We start from the raw sequence: 20767 nt of genomic DNA on the forward strand, positions 1-20767 counted from the left end.
CTTCTGTCCGGGTTCAAGGCTTTTATCCCCTTCCCTGCTCTTCCAGCCTGCTACTCTGGCGTCCCTGCATTGTCTCTCCTCACCTGTAAGCCTGGGGTTCTCAATTTAACAAATGCACAAAAACCATGATTATAAGGTCTCTAATAATTCTTATGAATCATATGATGACATATCTATGATAATACATATCAGTCGACTCGATGGCACATAACACCACCAACAACAATGTGTATATTATATAAAACACTAATTTTACCAATTCATTGAATCACACACAAGATTTTATTTTGTTACATGCTATATTTTTTGGTTTGGGTCTTTTTTTTGATAGTGTAGTGCCTAAGGCACTTGACTGCTAACCAGATGGCTGGCGGTTCAAACCCACCAGCCACTCCTCAGAAGGAAGGATGGACGACCTACTTCGGTAATGATATCGCCACAGAAACCCAAGGTGGAGTCTCTATGAGTCAGATTCGACTCAACGGCAGTGAGTTTTTTTTTTTTAATAGTTTATTAATGTAACTAAATGTAAAAGACACATTATATAGTTTGTTTTAATCACTTATTGTAAGACAAAAAACTTTATTTGGGCTTTGTCTTTGGTTGCAGAAAGATAGCCCTTGGCATTTCCTACGAAATCAAGATATCTTTGTTATCAAAAGTTCTGGTGGCATAGTGAGTAAGCATTTCACTGCTAACCAGAAGATCAGCAGTTCAAACCCATCAGCTGCTCCATGGGAGGAAGATGAGGTAATTTATAGCCTTAAAAACCCACTGGGGATCACTATTAGCCTGAATCAACTTGATGGCACTGGGTTTGGTAAGGGTTTTTTGTTTTGTTGCTATCTAAACCACCAAGCAACACTTAAAATTTTGTGAAAATGATTGGGGGCTACCCAGACCACATCCGATTAATTAACCTCAGGAATGGATGGGGCCATGAGTCAATCAATCTAATCACTGATTCAATCAATTATGACTGTCCAATGAGGTCCCAATGACTATGCAATGAAGTCAATAAAGAGGTTTGAACAGGGAAGTTCCTTGGGCTCCCTGGATTGGTGAAAAGATCTGCAATCAGGAAGGCTGCCTGCCCCTGAAAACAATGGGAAACCTCACACTGGGATATTCCTAGACATCACCCTGTATGTCTCTTCATTTGTATCATTTCTGGCTATAATAAATAGGTAACTGTACATATAGATACTGTATGTGAATTCCGCAAATTGTTCCAAGAAATTATCAAACCCACAGGGGCAGTGAGAGCCAGCAAAGGTTAGTGTTGGCTTATTTGGTAGTCTGAAGGACTGCGTCCTTTTAATTTATGTGTTCTGACCTATGTTAAAGTGCCTAGAATCAGAGAAGGGATCACATGGTGCAGTGAATTGCTTGATGTGGCCCTTCTAGCCATTGTCCTCCATTCTGTGATTTATTGCAAATCCTATTATCCATGCCTGTTTGGGGTGGTGTGGTAGTTAAGGTCAGGTATCAACTCGGCTGGGCAGCTGATAGTAGCCATTCCCTATAATGACTGGCAATCGGCCCTGTGATGGAATATGCCTTGAGCTGCTGATTGTTAAAGCCATCCACTTAGGTTATTGCTGTTGGAGCAACACAGGTGGAATGTATCTTGAGTCCTGCCTTGCTGGAGGCTATAATTCAAATCACCACCCTTAGCTTCCTTGAGGGTATACCTAGGAATCTCCTGGGAAGGTTTGCCCTCCTCTTGCTCATTTTGTGTTGTGGCTCATCCTCATCTCACCCATGGATTTGGGACAGCAGCTGTCATCTGATCCTCCAGACCCACTCATGGACCTGGGACTTGCCAGCCTACCAGCCTCCACCACTACTACATGAGACGATCCCTTGGGTGTCTGTGAGTTCTGTGAGGTGTTACAGCAAAATACAGAACCCTAAGATGGGGGAAATTACTGGGAGGAGGAGGAGGAGTTAATGTCTGAAATGATGAAGTGGCATGGTATTTTGGACATTTGGGACATCTTTAACCTCCGCCTCATGGGGACCGGCCTTGTGCTGATATTTCTGAGAGAAATTGTTCAAGAACATGGTCTAAAATAAAAGAAGTCATACAGATTTTCAAGGTAGCAGACAATGTCCACTGACTTGGCCCTGGATGGCTGGGGATGAGATAGTAGGGAGCAACTGGTCTGAATGCAGGAAGTCATGTAGACCCCCATGCTTGAGGGCTGATATCCCTTGATGTGGCCCTAGGTGGGCAGGGATTAGGGACTGTTGCTTGCACAAGGAGGATGAGGAAGTGGGAAGGTGAAGACTGTATTCATTTCCAGGTAGGAATAGATTCCTGCTGATCCTTACCACATAGTTAGTACTAAAGTGGGATTTGCCCACCATGCCTTTGCTTAATGTACTTATGCATAACATAATAGTTATACAAATATTACCTTGAAAAATTAAATAGAATTATATATGGAATACTTATACACAAAGGCTTCCAATATTAAACTTGTATTTCGTATGGCCAAGTTAGAAGATAAATCTGGCTAATATAAGATAAGGCAGGAACATACTAAAAATTGTAAGACACTTTGGCAAGATTCTTACTCTTTGGCTCCTTACTATGTCAGCGAATAGAAATTAAAACACCAGTTATAGCAATAGCATGATCAACTACTAAGCTAAAAGTTTACAGACAATTATACATATAGCTTTTTCTCTTTTTTTCTTCCTTTCTTAATTTTCCCTTGTTATATTTTACCAAAATATTAGGCTCAAATTAAGCAAAGCCAACACATTTACCTAATCATGAAAAGCATTTAATAAGTCACTGCTTCCCAATCACTAAAAAAGTAAAGATGAAGAAAAACCACTAATACTAGTAACAATGTCCTGGGAAAAAAAATGATGTCTTATTTATAAAAGGGAAAATATTGACATTAAAAATACAGAATAATCTGTACTGTTACTGTGCCAGTATATAAATAAAATATATAAGATTAAAATTTAAGATATACAAAATCAATTCACCACTACATGTACATTGTAAATCCTTACCTGATTTTTTTGTGTTAATTCGTTAACTAAACTTTTAAGTTTTTGTAGTTCTTGCACATATACAGCAACTTCCTGGGGACCTTTGGCAAGTTCACTCCTAAGCTGGCTTATTGTGGCCTAAAACAAAAAAAAAAAAAAATAGAGGAAACTGAAATGAAAAAAAAAAAATAGTCATATATAAAGGTATTAAGATTACATAGTTGTTTTTCTTCTTGTTCTTAAATTGAAATAATCCTTAGAAGTTTTAACTTGCTTCTTCATCTAACACCCCTATTGCCACCTGACAACTTTTTTGGCTGCCAACTAATTTTTTGAATTTTTCCAAAATGTACCACCTCACTTATTTAATAATACATGAAATGAAAATGTGGCATCCTACTTTGTGTGTGAAATAAGCATCAAATTGTACTTGAATTTACTGGCTTTTAAATTCTTTAATTCTGAGTTTAAAGAAAATATACAAGTATGTCTACATATACCTTCTCCAATTTCTATAGTATTGCCTTTTACTTGCACATAAGAAATGCATATATGCAAACATCAAACATAGTTTGATCTTGGTGACTCATTTTTTTCTTTCTTTCTCTGAATTTAAAACACTATTCTATCCCTTTAATCTATTTAACTTTATATTGTGATTTGGGTGAAGTTTTACAAAGCAGATTCATTTTACATTCAACAGTTCATACACACTGTTTTATGACACTGACTACAATCCCCACAATGTAAGAGTCTCCTCCCACTTCCCTGTGGTCACCTTTTCCCTGTGCCCTTCTAGCCTCTGCATTCCTGCCTCTCTAGCTTTCTCCTTGTGCAAATGCTGCCCTTCTGATCTCCCATGGTTGATTGTTCTAGGGAGGACATCTCCCTGGTGTAGTTGTTCAGCTCATAGGCCTATCTGTTGTTTGGCTGAAAGTCTGCCATAGTAGTGAGTCCAATTCCAGGCCTGAAGGGTGACGAGGGGCCATTATCTTGGGGGTTTCACCAGTCTCTATTTGATGAGTAATCCTGGTCTTTTTTTTTTATGTTTTCTGTTATTGTTTTTAACTCTTTGTTCCCCATTTTTTTCCCATTCTATCCAGGACATCCAATTTTCATCTCTTTCCAAGTGGTCAACAGTGATAGCCAGACACCATCTAATTCTTGTGATCTCAGGGTCATATAGGCTGAGGTTCTCATGGTCCATTAGCCCTCTGGACCAATTGTTTCCATGTGTCTGATTTCTTCACTCTTCTTTGCTCCCAACAAGGAGAGACCAATTGTTGCATCTTAGATGGCTGCTTGCAAACTTTAAGGACCCAAGTCACTATTCACCAAAATAGGATGCAGAACAATGTTTTTGTATACTATATTGTGCCAATTGAGTTTGATGTCCCCTACAACCATGGTCCTGAGCCCACAGGCCCACCAACTCACTCCCTCAAGGAGGGAATCACTTCTCTGATTATGATAAAAACACACTTGTCCAAATAAGTTAACAAAATGAAATTTCATATAGTTTCATTAAGCTGGATCGCTCTATCATCAGGTATAATAGCTAGGTATGAATTTGCTTCAATAAATTTGAACATCTTTTTAAAATATAAAAATTAATATCTCTTATCAAAATAATAGTTTGATCATTTAAAAAAATAATATCAGATAAAGATAGGCAGCAAAAATCTTAGAAATAAAAAATCTCTATATGCGAATGCCTCAGCCATTAGAAAAAAAGATTATGTATTACTTTTTAGGTATGGTTTCCTGAAAGTGGCAATAAAGAACTTTGTCTTTCTAATATTGCTTTACTGTTTATATTCTTAAAGTTGCAATTACGTAGCGCCTAAGGTATTTGACTGCTAAACAGAAGCTGGCGGTTCAAACCCACCAGCCACTCCTCAGAAGGAAGACTGAGCAATCTATATCACTTCAGAAACCCAAGGAGGGGTTGCTATGAGTTGGCATTGACTTGACGGCAGTGAGTTTGGTTTTTGGCTTTATATTCTTATTACTAAATAAATATTATAATATGGTAGAGTTATAAATAAGGAAATTTCTTTATTAATAAACACACCAGCAGTCACATACATCATACATTATTACAAATGACTGCCTTTGCCATTAAGGGAGAAAGCTATGAAAGCTACTAATTTATTGCAACAATAACACCACTGCTCAAGAGATTTTTGCTACTTTTCTTCTGGTCACCCAGAGTGAGTGGCACTTTTTTACTTTCTGTTTTTTAAGGCTCCTTACTGGTGGTGTGGAAGCTATGGTAGCCTAGTGCCTAAGGCACTTGACTGCTAACCAAAAGGCTGGCGGTTCAAACCCACCAGCCACTCCTCGGAAGAAAGATGGGGCAATGTACTCCCGTAGTGATACTACCTCAGAAACCCAAGGAGTGGTTGCTATGAGTCAGATATGACTCAACGGCACATAACAACAACTGGTGGTGTATCTTCATCCATTTATAGTATTTTTATTTGTGAGTACTGGGAGAAACCTTGTAAAAAAGGTGATTGGACTGTAAGATTAAACCTTTGGCCTTATTTTAATAACCAGAAACTAACTTTTTTTGGTGTTTTCTAAACCGGTTTTAAAGTTTCAAGAATGCTGTCATGAATGACGGTATGGCTGAGATATATGCATAGTCTGACCTTTCAAGGAGAATATTCATTTAAATGTACTAATTCTGGTATACTGAAAAGATAATCTGTCCTATTATTTATTAGTTAACACCTTTGTGATAGTTAAGTTTGTGTCTTGGCTGGGCCTGTTGAGTGGCTGGGCAGCTGGATGTAGTATTCCCCATGATGAGGAATGATTATGATAAAAACATATTTGTCCAAATAAGTTAACAAAATGAAGTTTCATATAGTTTCATTAAGCTGGATCGCTCTATAATCAGGTATAATAGCTAGATATGAATTTGCTTCAATAAATTTGAACATCTTTTTAAAATATAAAAATTATTATCTCTTATCAACCCCATGGTGGAATCTACTACAGCAGCTGACTAGCTGCTTTGGGTATGTCACCTGCTTCCTGAATATAAGAGACAGCTTTGGGAATGGTCTCTAGTATGGCACGGCTGAACCCTGCATGTAGCGTGTCATTATTTAGCACCCTGCCATGCTCTACTGACCTTGGGACTTTCAGTGGACTTGAATTAATGGCCTGCCATGTGGTTTGGTAACATTGGGACTGTGCCTTTTTGTCAACCGTGGGCTTGTCAGTCTCAGCAGCCAGTAGCTGAGTGAAGAAAAGCCTCCAGCTTCAGTGGACCGGGAGTAGGAGGCAGAGCTTGAAGCCCAAAGTTGAGGGGCTTTCACCCAGCCCCTAGAGCCTGGCACTTTGAACTAGGACTTAAAGCCTCCAAACTATAAGAGAATAAAGTCCTGTTTCTTCAAGCCATCCCATGTGTGGTACATTCTTGTCAAAGCAGTACTATGGAGCCAAAACAAGCTTATACAAAATGCTTCAATATAACATAATTACATATTTTTTCACATACTCCAAAGAAAGAAAATATTCACGTATTTTTAACTGTGTTCAAGATAAAAGTCTATCCTAGTATCTTCTGCTTTAAACAGATGGAACCTTGATATGGATATGGGCAGTGGCATAGTGCCTAAGGCATTTGACTGCTAACCAGAAGGCTGGTGGTTCAAACCCACCTACCACTCCTTGGATGGAAGACTAGGCAATCTATTCCCGTAGAGATACCACCTTGGAAAATCAAGGAGGGGTCACTATGAGTCAAATCGACTTGCTGGCAGTGAGTTTGGTTTTTTTAAAGAACTTTGACACTCAGAACCATTTTCTGTTAGTAACATATGTATGTTAATAGATATATTAGGAATAATTCAGCTACTTTAAATTATTATGTTTTAATAATTTAGCACATATGCCAACTTACCACAAAATAATGTAAATATCACCTTTAGACCTCTACTTATAAATATCAAAGAATTTAGTACAATATCTGACATACAATATACACAAATACGTAACAGCTTATATTAAAATGCAAATTATGTGTATATTTCATTGAAACATAATTCCACTTCAAAGTATATAAAATACAGTAAGCCACATATAACATCTAGCTAATATCTAACTTGTTAATAAATTTCAACAGGCAAAGAAACTAAATATGGAAAATGTAAAGCCAAAAGTTTTTATACGTCCTTTAGGTGTTAGCATTATGAAATCATTTTTAAGAATAAATTTAAATCATTTACCGTATATACATTGTTTGACCTCCATAAAGGGATTCAAACTTTGAGAGCAAGTACTCTGTTCTAACTGACTTCTGTATTCCTGACACCTAAAGCAGTTCCCAGTCCACAGTCAAGCATATGAGATCAAAAGAATAGCATTTGCCCAGGGATAGAACTAGGAAGGAAGGAGGGGATGGAAAGGAAGGCCTCAGGGAAGGGGTGGGCACAGGGAGAATGCTGTTACAGTGTGGGGATTGCAGTATATGTCACAAAACAGAATGTGTATGGATTGTTGAATGAAAAACCAATTTGCTCTGTAAACTTTCACCCAAATCACAATTAAGGGAAAAAAAAAAAGTCCCTACTCTTTAGCAAGTACTCAATAAATATTCCTTAAAGAGACAAATCATTCTACTTCCAAAGAGTTGAGAGATAGTTGTTCCTATGGAAATAGTATTAGACCTTAATAAAGTAGTGTGCATGTCCTTAAAGCCTTATTATTGAATTCAACACTGAATTTTTACTAAAAATCTTAGTCAAGGTAAGGTTTACATATGGAAGGAAACTTTCTTTGTTGGTTACCAGGGGTGGGAGGTGAGGGGAGGGAACACTGCAAAAATAAATAAATGATCCTCTTAAAAATCTTTAAATTACAAAATCATTAAGTAAAAGTCTTTCAAGCAACCATCCTGCAGGTGCTTTAGAATTAAAATGACTGAATATTCTATTACTATTACTAAATGGGAGCTCTGGTAGTGTAGTGCCTAAGGCACTTGACTGCTAACCAGAAGGCTGGCAGTTCAAACCCACCAACCACTCCTGGAAGGACGGTTGCACAATCTACTTCCGTAGTGGTATCTCCTCAGAAACCCAAGGAGGGGTCACTATGACTCAGGTCCAACTCGATAGCACATAACAACAACAACAACAACATTAGTAAATAATCATCTAAAGATAGTAGAAAATTTACTTCATTAATAAAACAAAAATAAGCATGCTATTGGCGTTTGGGTGAAGCTTCCTTAAAATACAAAATTGCCATATGATAGAAGGTACTACACATTTAAGGTATTACTAATATTAAAAAGCCTTCCAAAAACACATTACCTCAAATTTAAGCATCTCCATTAGAAAGCGGAAAGAAATAATAATAAAATGAATGGATGAAAGGTGAAAGTCAAGACTGACATACAGATTAAACACACAATAAAAAAGTTCACACGTACTGCCAAATCTACTCTCTTGTATTAGCATACTTTTGAAAGTTAAATTCTCTTTTTAATAGCTATGTATGGATATAGGTGTGCTTTTTTTCAGATCTTTAAAGCCAATTCACTTTTAAATCTCTGATTCATTTATTAATTTATTGGAATAAAAATTAAATGTTTTAAAAATCATTTCCACTAAAGACTACATTAAATATAAGTTGATTATAGTTTTGATAGTTTTAATAATGCACATTTCTAAAACTACTACTATTTTTTAACCGTCAAACCCTCAATCTTCAATCTATGTAACAGTTACTGGTATCTATAAAGTACTTTCATATGCTTTAGAATGTTATTTTTCTACATGCCTTATAAACTATCTAGACAAAGAAAACGTCAATGAATTCATAAGAACATATTCAGCAAAGTAATGAACACAGGGACATACTTAACCATGCACAGCAGATTATATATCTTCACTCCAACTAGAATAAATCATTGCATTTTTAGCTTCTTTAACTCCTTTTGAAATGTTTTGTTTCTGATGCCTCTACTTAGGTTCAGTAAAAGTAGCAACATATGTAATAATTTTTTTTCTAGTAAACTCTTTAAGTGCTATAATCTACCAATGCACTCAACTGAGAACAGAATTGAATTTTAATAAACTAATAAAATATATACCACATATTCAAAGAGTAAACAAAAGCTAAAAACAAATGGTACGACAAACAAATAAAAAAGATGGAATACTTAGACTGCAATTGTTTGTCATATGGAAATAATATGAGATGTAACTCAAAAAAAGCTATTAATTCAATATAAATATGAATCCATGTACTATGGCAAAATAAAAGAAGTAATAACAAGTATTTAGTCAAGATTAATAGCACAAACTTACTTACAAGGAAATCATGGTGCCACCTAAATGGGAGACAACACGATACCAAAGAAAGAACACAAGCTTTGGGTAAGACCTGGATATGTTTTTATTGTTGTTATGTGCCGTCGAGTCACATCTGACTCATAGTGACCCCCCCCTTGGGTTTCCAAGGCGGTATCACTATGGAAGTGGATTGCCCAACCTTCCTTCCGAGGATAAGACTGTGAAAAAGTTATTTAATCTCATTATGCCTCAGATTCCTCATTAGTAAACCAAACTTAATATTTAATTTACAAGGTTATAAGAAATGAATGAAACCATGCATTTAATTTTTCTAGAACAGTATTTAAAGGAGCTCTGGTGGCACAGTGGTTAAAGTCTCAATTGCTAACCAAAAGGTCAGCCATTCTATGGACAGATAATGTGGCAGTCTGCTTCGTAAAGATTTATAGGCTTGGAATCCCTATGGGCAGTTCTACTCAACACTGATAAGTGGAATTGACTCAATGGCAGTAGGAGCAGGAGCATAGTACTGAAAACCTCGTGGTGCTCAAAAATTAAGAGTTTCCTCCAAAGATAATATTACTTCCCTAATTTTGTTCACTCCTCGGAAGGAAGGTTGGGCAATCCTACTTCCGTAGTGATACTGCCTCGGAAACCCAAGGAGGGGTCGCTATGAGTCGGGGCCGACTCGATGGCACATAACAACAACAACAACAACAATTTTGTTCAAGCAGCTCTGGTAGCATAGTGCCTAAGGCATCTGACTACTAACCAGAAGGCTGGCGGTTCAAACCCACCAGCCACTCCTTGGAAGTAAGGTTGGGCAATCTATTTCCGTAGTGATACCACTTCAGAAACCCAAGGAGGAGTTGCTATGAGTCGAGTCCAACTCCACAGCACATAACAATAACAACAACAATTTTGTTCAAAATGTCTTACCATAACCTGAGGTTTCATTCATCATTCATCATCACTACATATCTAATTAAATTTGTTGTTGTTGTTGTTATGTGCCGTCGAGTCGGCCCCGACTCATAGCGACCCCTCCTTGGGTTTCCGAGGCAGTATCACTACGGAAGTAGGATTGCCCAACCTTCCTTCCGAGGAGTGGCTGGTGGGTTTGAACCGCCAGCCCTCTGGTTAGCAGGCAAGTGTCTTAGCCACTATGCTACCAGAGCTCCTATCTAATTAAATAGGGAGTATTATATTTGTTTTACTAAAAATATTATGAAATATTAAATCACTTATTCAGTTACTCAGCAACAATAAAATCCTTCATTTCTAAATATATTTCAAAATACTTGAAAATATAAATTTTATGAAGCATGAAAAAGTATGTGAAAAATGAGTATCTAAGCCATTTTTCTTCTTAGAAGCATCATTTATATAGGAAAAAAAAAAATCACTATTTTCTACAATCAGCCCTATTGACAAAAGAACAAGGGAGACAATAAATCCTTTTACCCTGAGTCTTTTATAATTCTAGTAATAACTTTTTCATTTTTAACGACAGCTTCTCTTTACTTATAAAGACATAAATCTACATGAAAATACACATTTTTTAAAACCCTCCAAATTATATTTAGTATAATTCTTAAAATATTACACAGAAATATTTAGAGTGTACCAAGTTGAATTATGTCCCTACATATATTTTTCCCTAAATGCAAGAAAATATATTAATGCATTTTTTCCTTATTCAAATTTCCCTCTGACCATTTATAACTATAATTCTCAGCAGGAAAATTTCAGAGAGAACTACATTTGTAAAAGATATATACTCTAAAATTAACATTCAAAAAAAAAAAGAAGCCAAACTCACTGCCATCGAGTTGATCTTGACTCATAGCAACCTCTCCCTGGTTTCCAAGGGTTTCCGAGGCAGTGTCTCTACAGAAGTACATTGCCCCATCTTCCTTCAGAGGAGTGGCTGGTGGGTTTGAGCCGCCAACCTTCTGGTTACCAGTCAAATGCCTTAGACACTATGCCACCAGAGCTCCCAAATTTACCATTAATTTAGTTCAAATTTAGTTACTATATTTGTTTTTAAATTCCAAATAATATTAAAAGAATTCTTATCTAAAAGGGAATGCAATTTTAAACTATTAGAGAAATACTAGTAATCAGGCTAATTTAATCAAAAGTAGTTCTTAATAAAGAACAGATATTGTTATTATATCATTAATGACCAGGTTTACCCATTTCAGGTATCTCTACTTTAACATCACCTGAATGGGTCTTTTCCATATGATACTTCTTTGATTCATCCTCTCTTTGATTCCACATTTGTACTTACAGGCTTTATCATTGCCTATGCAGACTACTGATACTACCAGTAATACTAGTAAAATACTAGCTAGCTTCAGTAAGTTCATAAACCCCTTAAATTGCTTTTTTTAAAAAAAGGGGAACTATGTACTATTGAGAGTCCCTGGGTGATATAAATATTACACAGCAGCTAACCAAAAGGTTGGCAGTTTGACTTCACCCAGAGGCACCTTAGAACAAAGGTCTGGTGATCTACTTCCAAAAAAATCAGTCATTGAAAACTCTATACAGCACATCCTACTCAGTGACAAAAAGAGTCAACATGAGTCTTCAACCAGTTATTTGAAGCACTACTGGGCTAAGGAAGGAGCTCTGGTGGCACGGTGGTTAAGGCACTCCATTGCTAACCAAAAGATTGTAAATTCAAACCTACCAGCCACTCCATAGGAGAAAGATGAGGCAGTCTGCTTCTGTAAAGATTTACAGCCTTGGAGACACTATAGGGGTCACTATAAGTCAGAACAGACTCATTCGCAGTGGAGAGATTGGGCTAAGGAGCTCACATTTGGGAAATCTGTATCTAAAGTTTGAAGTTTTAAGCATCATAAAGTTTCACATGCCTATGTGTTATAAACTTTCACCACTGATACTAAAAAAACAACAAAAACAAACCCGTTGTCATTGAGTCGATTTCAACTCATAGAGACACTGTAAGACAGAAAATAAAATTCCCCCACAGGGTTTCCAAAGTTGTAATCTTTATGGAAGCAGACTGCCATATCTTTCTCCCACAAAGCAGATGGTGAGTTTGAACCACAACCTTTTGGTCAGCAGCCAAGTGCTTAACCGCTGCGTCACCAGGGTTCCTTTGATAAGCTGTGAACCTAAATCCCAATCCAATATTATCAAGTTGATTCTCACTCATAGCAACTCTATATATCAGAATATAACTATCTTACAGGGTTTCTAAGGCTACAAAATATTTACAGAAGCCTACTGCCAAATCTTTCTCCCATGGAGTGTCTGGTGGATTTGACTGTCAACCTTTTGGTTAGCAGCCAAGCCCTTTAACCACCACCCTGCCACCAGGATTCTAGCAAGTGAAATACAGGAATGAATAGACAGGGATTTTCTATAATATTTGTACTCCATAGCTTATTGACATGCTACTAATTATGAATTGTTGTGTTCCTTGGGTTGCCAAGGCAGTATCATACGGAAGTAGATTGCCCAGCCTTCCTTCTGAGGAGTGCCTGGTGGATCTGAACTGCCAGACTCCTGGTTAGCAGTCAAGTGCCTTAGGCACTATGCTACCAGAGCTCCCAATTATGAATAAAGTGGCTTTTAGATCACCAGCTACAAAACTTTTGGAAATAAATGCAAATTGAAATGACACTATACAACTTTTTAAACAAATAACCTGAATAGTAGAGGTACATATCACATAAGGGAGCTTAAGAACTAAAAGTGATAATAGTTATATTATAATAAAACATCTCTTATGCTACAATAAAAAGGACAATGACTACTATTTTTAAGTAAATATCTTAAAGTAAAAGATTAGCATAAGGTATGTATTGAGTCAATCCCCTTTGAGACATAAAAAAAGATTAAACAAGCAAGCCAAGCAGCACATATTGAGGAGAATAAACTGCACTGTGTCCTCAAAAATAGTGCCTAAGGCACTTGACTGTGAACCAAAAGGCTGGTGGTTCAAACCCATCAGCCACTCTGCGGAATGAAGGTTGGGCGATCTACTTCCATAGTGAAGTTGTTATGTGCCATTGAGTCGGATCCAACTTATAGCGACCTCTTCTTGGGTTTCCCAGGCAGTATCACTACAGAAGTAGATTGCCCAACATTCTTTACGAGGAGTTGCTGGTGGGTTTGAACCGCCAGCCTCCTGGTTAGCAGTCATGTGCCTTAGGCACTACTCTATCAGACTCCCGTGATACCACCTCCGAAACCCAAGGAGGGGAGAGGTTCAAAATGGAGTCAAGCCAGTGAGCAGCATGCTTTATCCTTCTGGCATCTAAGGTCTTGAATAACTAGCCACAACAGTTTAAATTAGGAATTTCACTACTCTGAACAGCTCACAGACTCAGATTACATCAAACTCGCAAGAGCAGAATTAGAGGAAAGGCACAGAGAGATTATTTCGGAAAGAGCTACTGGAGGAGGACAGATGGACGGGCACCCGAGAGAAGCACTGGAAACTCTTCTAGAGCAGTCACTGTGCGCTGGGCTAGGGCACCCGCCTGAGATCCCCGAGCCAAAAGGGAGGATGCCTTATTAACAGCTTACCAGCGACCACTCTAATATTCCGGTGGACAGCGGCAGAGATCTGCCTCCAGCAGCTCATCTTGATTTTTTGGAGGTAATTTGGGTCTCCTGGGGGCTGGCTGTGGGCACGGACACCTCTGCTGAGATTTGGAGGAAAACACTATTGCAACAGGAAGGGTAGCTCCCTCCCCTCCCAACGGGTCACAGAGTAGACTGGGGTCAGACTGGGAGACTTCGTGCTTTTCTTTGTCACAGAGATCAGGACCGCAGGTCACTAGCAGGTACCCCCCGACCCACAGCTCAAACTGCATGCATCTTTGGCGCTGCAGCTGGGCGGTATCACAGACAAACTCCAGAGCTGGCCATTAGCAATCTGGCAGGATTATGTCAGCACTGTGGAGAGAACCAACAGGGAGAGGGAAGAAACCGCACTCCCGGGATTTCTGCCTTGGCACCGTTCTTTAGCGCTGTGGGGCCACGGAGGCAGGATTTTTGAGCATGCCTGAAATTGCTGGAAATTTGTGATGCTCTAACAATAAGAATCTTTCCTGAATTGAGCTGCAGTCTTGCAAATAAATACATCATCAAAAATAGCCTGCTCAAAGCCCTAGAAACCGGCCCTAGCAACACCAAGCTTTCCTTCTTCCGCTCCCACCTTCTCTGCCAATATCTTCTCTCACTCAATAGAAGAAAACATATTCATCCAATTATCATAAAACCTCCCACTTCGAACTCTAGACCCTCTTTACGACAAACAGAAACACATATCCACACTACACACAGGGATTCTACCACCACAAGAAAACAGCAGAGCAACCCAACACACTTGCATCAATATGAAAAAATATAATAATAATAAAAATAAAACACCAGCTTCACCTTTTCAAACTATTAAACCATAAAACCAAGACAAAACAAATCAACACGTAACCAGTAGCTTGTGACAACCTAAAGAGACAGTGCTCTACCAGATTCCAGGGACTTAAGAGGTTCTGCTTTCCAGTAACCCCAACAACTCTCCAGGAGTGCACTGCACGACTGAAGAGGTCCTAGTCTACATCTTCTTTTTTTTTTCTCTCTTCTTTCTCTCATGGTTAACTTTTTCCCTTATTAGTTTGTTTTCTTTTTCGTTTGTTTTGTTTTGTTCTGTTCGGTTTTTGCTTTTATTTTTTTTTTATATATTGTTGGTTTGTTTCTTTCTTTGTTTTCTTTATTCATTATTTTCCTTCTCTACCTTTTTACTCTCAGTGACCTATCCCCAGATACTGCAGATTTATCTGTTTTCTTCTTCTTTCCCCTCCTTCCTTTTTTTTCTTTTTTTGGGTTACTCGTCCTGTGATTTCAGGGTGTATTTTTTGTACATGTGCTTATAGTTTTTTCAATGGTTATTCAATTGTAATTTTTGTCTAACTGACTGGGAGACAGCAACAGTCCTCATAAGATACAAGTAAACCCACAGCTCCTGCAACTTCACTTACTGAGGGAGACCCAGCACCTCTTTCTCCACCAACCGGCCAATGATAAAAAACCACCAAGAAGAGCCTGGCAAACCCTTTGCTGCTCTTCGCAAACAGTTGACAGAGATCTAAATACAATAATGCCACAATGTCTCGGAGACAACAGACCATCACAATCCACACAAAGAAGCAAGATAAAGTGGTAGAAACAAGAGAACAGGATACTGACCCAGAACACATCCCTGAGGAAGAAGCAGCATTAGAACTCTCTGATAAGGAATTCAAAAGAATTATATTTAGGTATCTTCAAAGGATTGAGAGACTGACCAAAGAAAACACAGAAAAAACCTTAGAAGAATTCTGGAAGAAACGCAAGGAGGGGTCATTATGAGTTGGATCCTACTCAGGCAGTGAGTTTGGTTTTGGTTTTGAATGCCTATGGTTATAATTCAATCTAAGAATGTGTTTTCATTGTTAAGTTAATGAAGCAGGATTAGTGTAGGGTGTGTCTTGAGTCAATCTCTTTTGAGATCTAAAAGAGATTAAATAGAAAGCATGGAAATGGAAGAAGACAGACTCCATACCACATGATCATCAAAGACTCAAGGAACACTGAAGTTTCCCCAGAGCTGATAGAAAGTATTCCCCTAGAGCTGGCACCCTGAATTCAGACTTCTAGCCTCCTAGATTGACAGAGAATAAATCTGTTTCTTAAAGCCAACCACTTGTGGTATTTCTGTAATAGCAGCATTAGATAACTAACATGGAATTTGATACCAAGAAGTGGGGATGCTGCTTTAAAACTTACAATGTGAAAACAAAATGCAGAAAGCCTAAGGTTCATGTGGGATACCACCAAAAGGAATAACCTATGTGTAATCGGAAATCCAGAACAGGAAGAGACAAATAAAACCACAGAAAAAACTGTCAAAGATTTGTTGGAAGAGAATTTTCCTGGTATGATGAAAGATGAGAATATATCCATTCAGGACATCCAACAAACCCCAAACAGGATAGACCCCAAAAGAAAATCAGCCAGACATATCATCATCAAACTCACCAAAATCAAAGACAAAGAAAGAATCATGAGAGCAGCACTGGAAAAATGAAAAGTTATCTACAAGGCACAACCAATAAGACTAAGCTCATATCTCTCAAGAGAAACCATGCATGCGAGAAGACAATGGGATGGCATATATAAAACAGTGAAAAGAGAAAAATTTTCAACCAAGAATTATGTACCCAGCAAAATAGTCCCTCAAATATGATGGTGAAATTAGAACAGTTCCAGATAAGCAGAAATTAAGGGAATTTGTTAAAACCAGATTAACCTTACAAGAGATGCTAAAGGGTACCCTTTGGACAAAGAAACAACAACAGCCAACAACAACTGACCATTAACACACATGACGATATAACCCAGAAATCAACCCAGCTATGGAATAGCCAAAGTAAATAAGTCTCCAAGATTGTAAACAGGGAACCAGAGAAATCAACTGACAAATGAGGACAACTACAAACCAAAAAGGGGAAAAACTGTGTCATTACGTAACTTCCAGATGGTAGGGAAGTCAAGACAACTACAAGATAGAACGAACTATTCTAAACTTAGGAAGAAAACTATTAATCACAGGTAATCTCAAAGAAAAATGATAAACCTTCACATCAAAAAAGAGGCCCAGCATAAATATTCAGCAAATACTAAAAACAATAGCAATGAAGAAAGTGATAACATGATTCATAAACAAAATGAGCTCAGCATAGACAATTATATGGAACAAAGAAATCGACACCATGAAAAAGCACATAACAAAAATGACAGCAACAAATTCATATTTGCTGATAATTACATATCTGGCAAGGGACTTATCTCCAAGATTTATAGTGGAAGAGTGGATGACCAAACTATGGTACATACACATAATAGAATGCTTTGCAGCACTAAAGAATAATGTAGAGTCTGCAAAACACCGCATAACATGGATGAACTTGGAGGATATTATACTGAGTGAAATAAGTCAATCACAGAAGGACAAGTATAGTATTGTTCGTTGTGGTGGAGGGTCAAGGAAAGGTTTATATATGGAGGGAAAATTTCTTTGTTGCTTGCCAGGGGTAGGAGGGGAAGGGAGGGAACACTGAAAAAAAAATGCATTGACCCATGTCATTTTAGTTTTGTGTATTTCACTGTACTTAAATTATATTTCAATAAAATGTATTAAAAAAAACTTAAAATGTGGAAGTGGATTTTAAATTGGGTAATAGGTAAAAACTGAAAGCCTTCAGTCTACTAGGAAAAGTCTAGATTGCCTGGAAGAGACTGTTGGTAGAACTATGGATGTTAAAGGCAATTCTAGTAAGGGTTCAGAAGTAAAGAGAGCCCTAGAGAAAGTCTCTGTTACCTTAGAAAATACAGAATGGTGCTAGAAATGTGGACATTAAACGTCTTCCAATGAGGCTTTAAAAGGAAATGATGACCATGTGATTGGACAATGGAGGAAGAGTGATGTCTTTATGTAGTAGCAAAGAACATCCTAGAATTATGTTCAAATGTTAGACAGAATGTAGAACTTGTAAGTGATGAAAATGATTATTTGGCTGAGCAGATTTCTAAGGAAGATCTTAAAGGAGCTGTAGAATTTTTCCTTGATGCTTATAATATAATGTGAGAAGAAAGATATGCACTTAAAAATGAACTGTGCAAAATGAAAAGAGAACTTACAGATTTGGGAGATTCTGTCGTAAAAATTCATGACACATGTCCTAGAATTTTCACCAAGGATGTGGCTACACAATCTTTTTTAAAAAAATATTAAGCTGGTGATTAAGAAAAGTAAAAGAAGTCTACAAGAACCAAAACACGACCTTGATTCCACCTGAATTTGAGAACACTGGAAGAATAAATTGATGCACTGAACACCAATGACCAAAGACCAGACGAGTTGTGGGCTGACATCAAGAACATCATATATGGAGAAAGCAAATCGTCATTAAAAAGACAGGAAAGGAAGAAAAGACCAAAATGAATGTTAGAAGAAACTCTGAAACTTGCTCTTGAACATACATTAGATAAAGCAAATGGAAGAAATGCTGAAATAAAAGAGGTGAACAGATTTCAAAGGGCAGCTCAAGAAGACAAAGTGGCATATTATAATGAAATGTGCAAACACCTGAAATTAGAAAACCAAAAGGGAAGAACACAATGGGCATTTCTCAAGCTGAAAGAACTGAAGAAAAAACTCAAGCCTCAAATCGCAATACTGGAGGATTTTATGGCCAAAATATTGAATGATGCAGGATGTATTGAGCATCAATATGCAAGGAAACAGAAAGAATTGCTTCTCTAAAATATCTGTCTGCCCAAGCAAAGGGATAAGCATGATTATATAGGGAGATGGGAAGGGGGTTGAAGATCCCTTGGACTGCCAGGAATGTCTTTGTTCTTCTTTTCCATGGTTACTCCAAACTCAGAGTCCCTCTTCCCAGGGTCATCTTGCTTCATTGGCTACGGTCCTCAGCCAAAATCAGTCATGGGAAAGGGTTATGTTTAAAGAATGTATAATTGAAAATAACAAACCTAAAGAACTCAGCATCCATTAAAAAAAAAAAAAAAAAAAAAAAAAGCTGGTTATTCTTGTTACTTAAAAGAAAGCAAAAAGGAAGGGAAAAACAGCAAGTTAGTTACTCTGATCAATGTCTATTTTAATCATGCCTGCTAGTCTGTTAAAATCCTGCAATTTTCAGCAAGGGGCCCCTTCAGCCTTCTACTTCAGCCTTCCACTGTATCCGTTTCCCAGGATTCACATCCATGGGGAATGGGGTGACAGTCTCCTGTACTTATAATACTTCCTGCTATATGGGGGCAATGAGTGGTTAATTCCTTGGCGGGGAAAACTAATAACATCTTGCTGTATAATTTCACTATTATAAGACATCTTAAGGAAAGAAAATATAGGAGTGGTCTCAAGGATTCTGGATGTTCCTTTAGAGGTTACTTTCAACATGCATGGGATGTAGGTATATATAAGTACTACCGGGAACTCTGGTAGCATAGTGCCTTAGGCAGTTGACTGCTAACCAGAAGGCTAGCGGTTCAAACCCACCAGCTACTCCTCAGAAGGAAGATGGGGCAATCTACTTCCATAGTGATACTGCCTCAGAAACCCAAGGAGGGGTCGCTATGAATCGGGTCCAACTCGACAGTACCTAACAACAACAACAGCACAAGGCCTAGAATGATTAGGGGGTATGAGCCAAGAGTTCAGGTTGGGGAATAAATTCTCAAACCAGTTTCATCCATTTCCTTGGTCCCAGGTCCTTGGCTCTATCCATTCAGTAACTTTATGGATAGCATCCAAACTTAATTCAACCCCTCCAGAAGTATTTATCCAATCACAACATGTCTTTTTATAACAGCATATACACAACCAAGTGAGGATGCATTGCACTGACTTGATGCACTTACTGATGAAGATTGAAGAATAGTCTGCAGTATGGATTACATCTGAATATAAAGAAAACAAAAGTTATCACAACTGGATCCGTAAGCAGCATCATGATAAGTGGAGAAAAGACTGAAGTTGTCAAAGAGTTCACATTGCTTGGTTCAACAATCAACACCAATGAAAGCAGCAGACGACATATAGCACTGGGCAAGTTGGCTGCAGGGGACCTCTTTCAAGTGCTGAGAAGCAAAAATGTCTCCTTGAAGACTAAGGTGTGCCTGACTCAAGCCACGACATTTTCAATTGCCTCATATGCATGTGAGAGCTGGACAATGAATAAAGAAGACCAAAGAAGAATTGATGCTTTTGAGATATGGTGCTGGCGAAGAATGCTGCAAGTACCATAGACTGCTAAAAGAACTAAAAAATCTGTCCTGGAGGAAGTGCAGCCGGAATGTTCCTCAGAAGCGGGAATGGCCAGACTTTGTCTCACTTTCTTTGGTCATGTTGTCAGAAAGGACCATTCCCTGGAGAAGGATGTCATGCTTGGTAAGGTGGAGGACTGATGAAGGAGGGGAAGGCCCTAATGAGATAGACTGACACAGTGGCTGTGGCAATGGGGTATACCAGGGATTGTGCAGCTGGCATGGAACCAGGCAGTGTTTCGTTCTGCTGTGCATACATAGGGTGGCTACAAGTTGGAGGTGACTCGATGGCACCTAACAACAATAACAACAACATACTCTACCATATTTAGCAAGAAGAAAATCCAAAGCTATACAGTTATCTAAAACAACCTCAGCTAAGGACTTCAGGGAGACTTTTTGGGCTCAAATGACCATGGCCAGGAGGTGGATGGTATCTGACAAATTTCAATTAGCAAGTTCTATGCGTCAAAATATTGAATGATGCAGGAAACATCAAGAGAAGATGGCAGGAATACACAGAGTCACTGTACCAAAAAGAACTGATCGATCTTCATCCATTT

General features: G+C 38.1%; 1 protein-coding gene across 1 annotated transcript in view; it reads right to left on the reverse strand.

Moving 5' to 3' along the window:
- Positions 1 to 20767, reverse strand: part of EEA1 (early endosome antigen 1) — a 204052-nt gene that overhangs the window by 117858 nt on the left and 65427 nt on the right. Inside the window, exon 10 of the mRNA XM_042781687.1 lies at positions 3034 to 3150. Coding sequence (XP_042637621.1) covers positions 3034 to 3150 — 117 coding nt within the window. The remainder of the gene's footprint in view (positions 1 to 3033; positions 3151 to 20767) is intronic.

This window comes from Orycteropus afer, unplaced genomic scaffold (genome assembly GCF_000298275.1).
Source record: "Orycteropus afer afer isolate SDZICR_OR568_19922 unplaced genomic scaffold, OryAfe1.0 scaffold00151, whole genome shotgun sequence".
NCBI lineage: Eukaryota > Metazoa > Chordata > Mammalia > Tubulidentata > Orycteropodidae > Orycteropus > Orycteropus afer.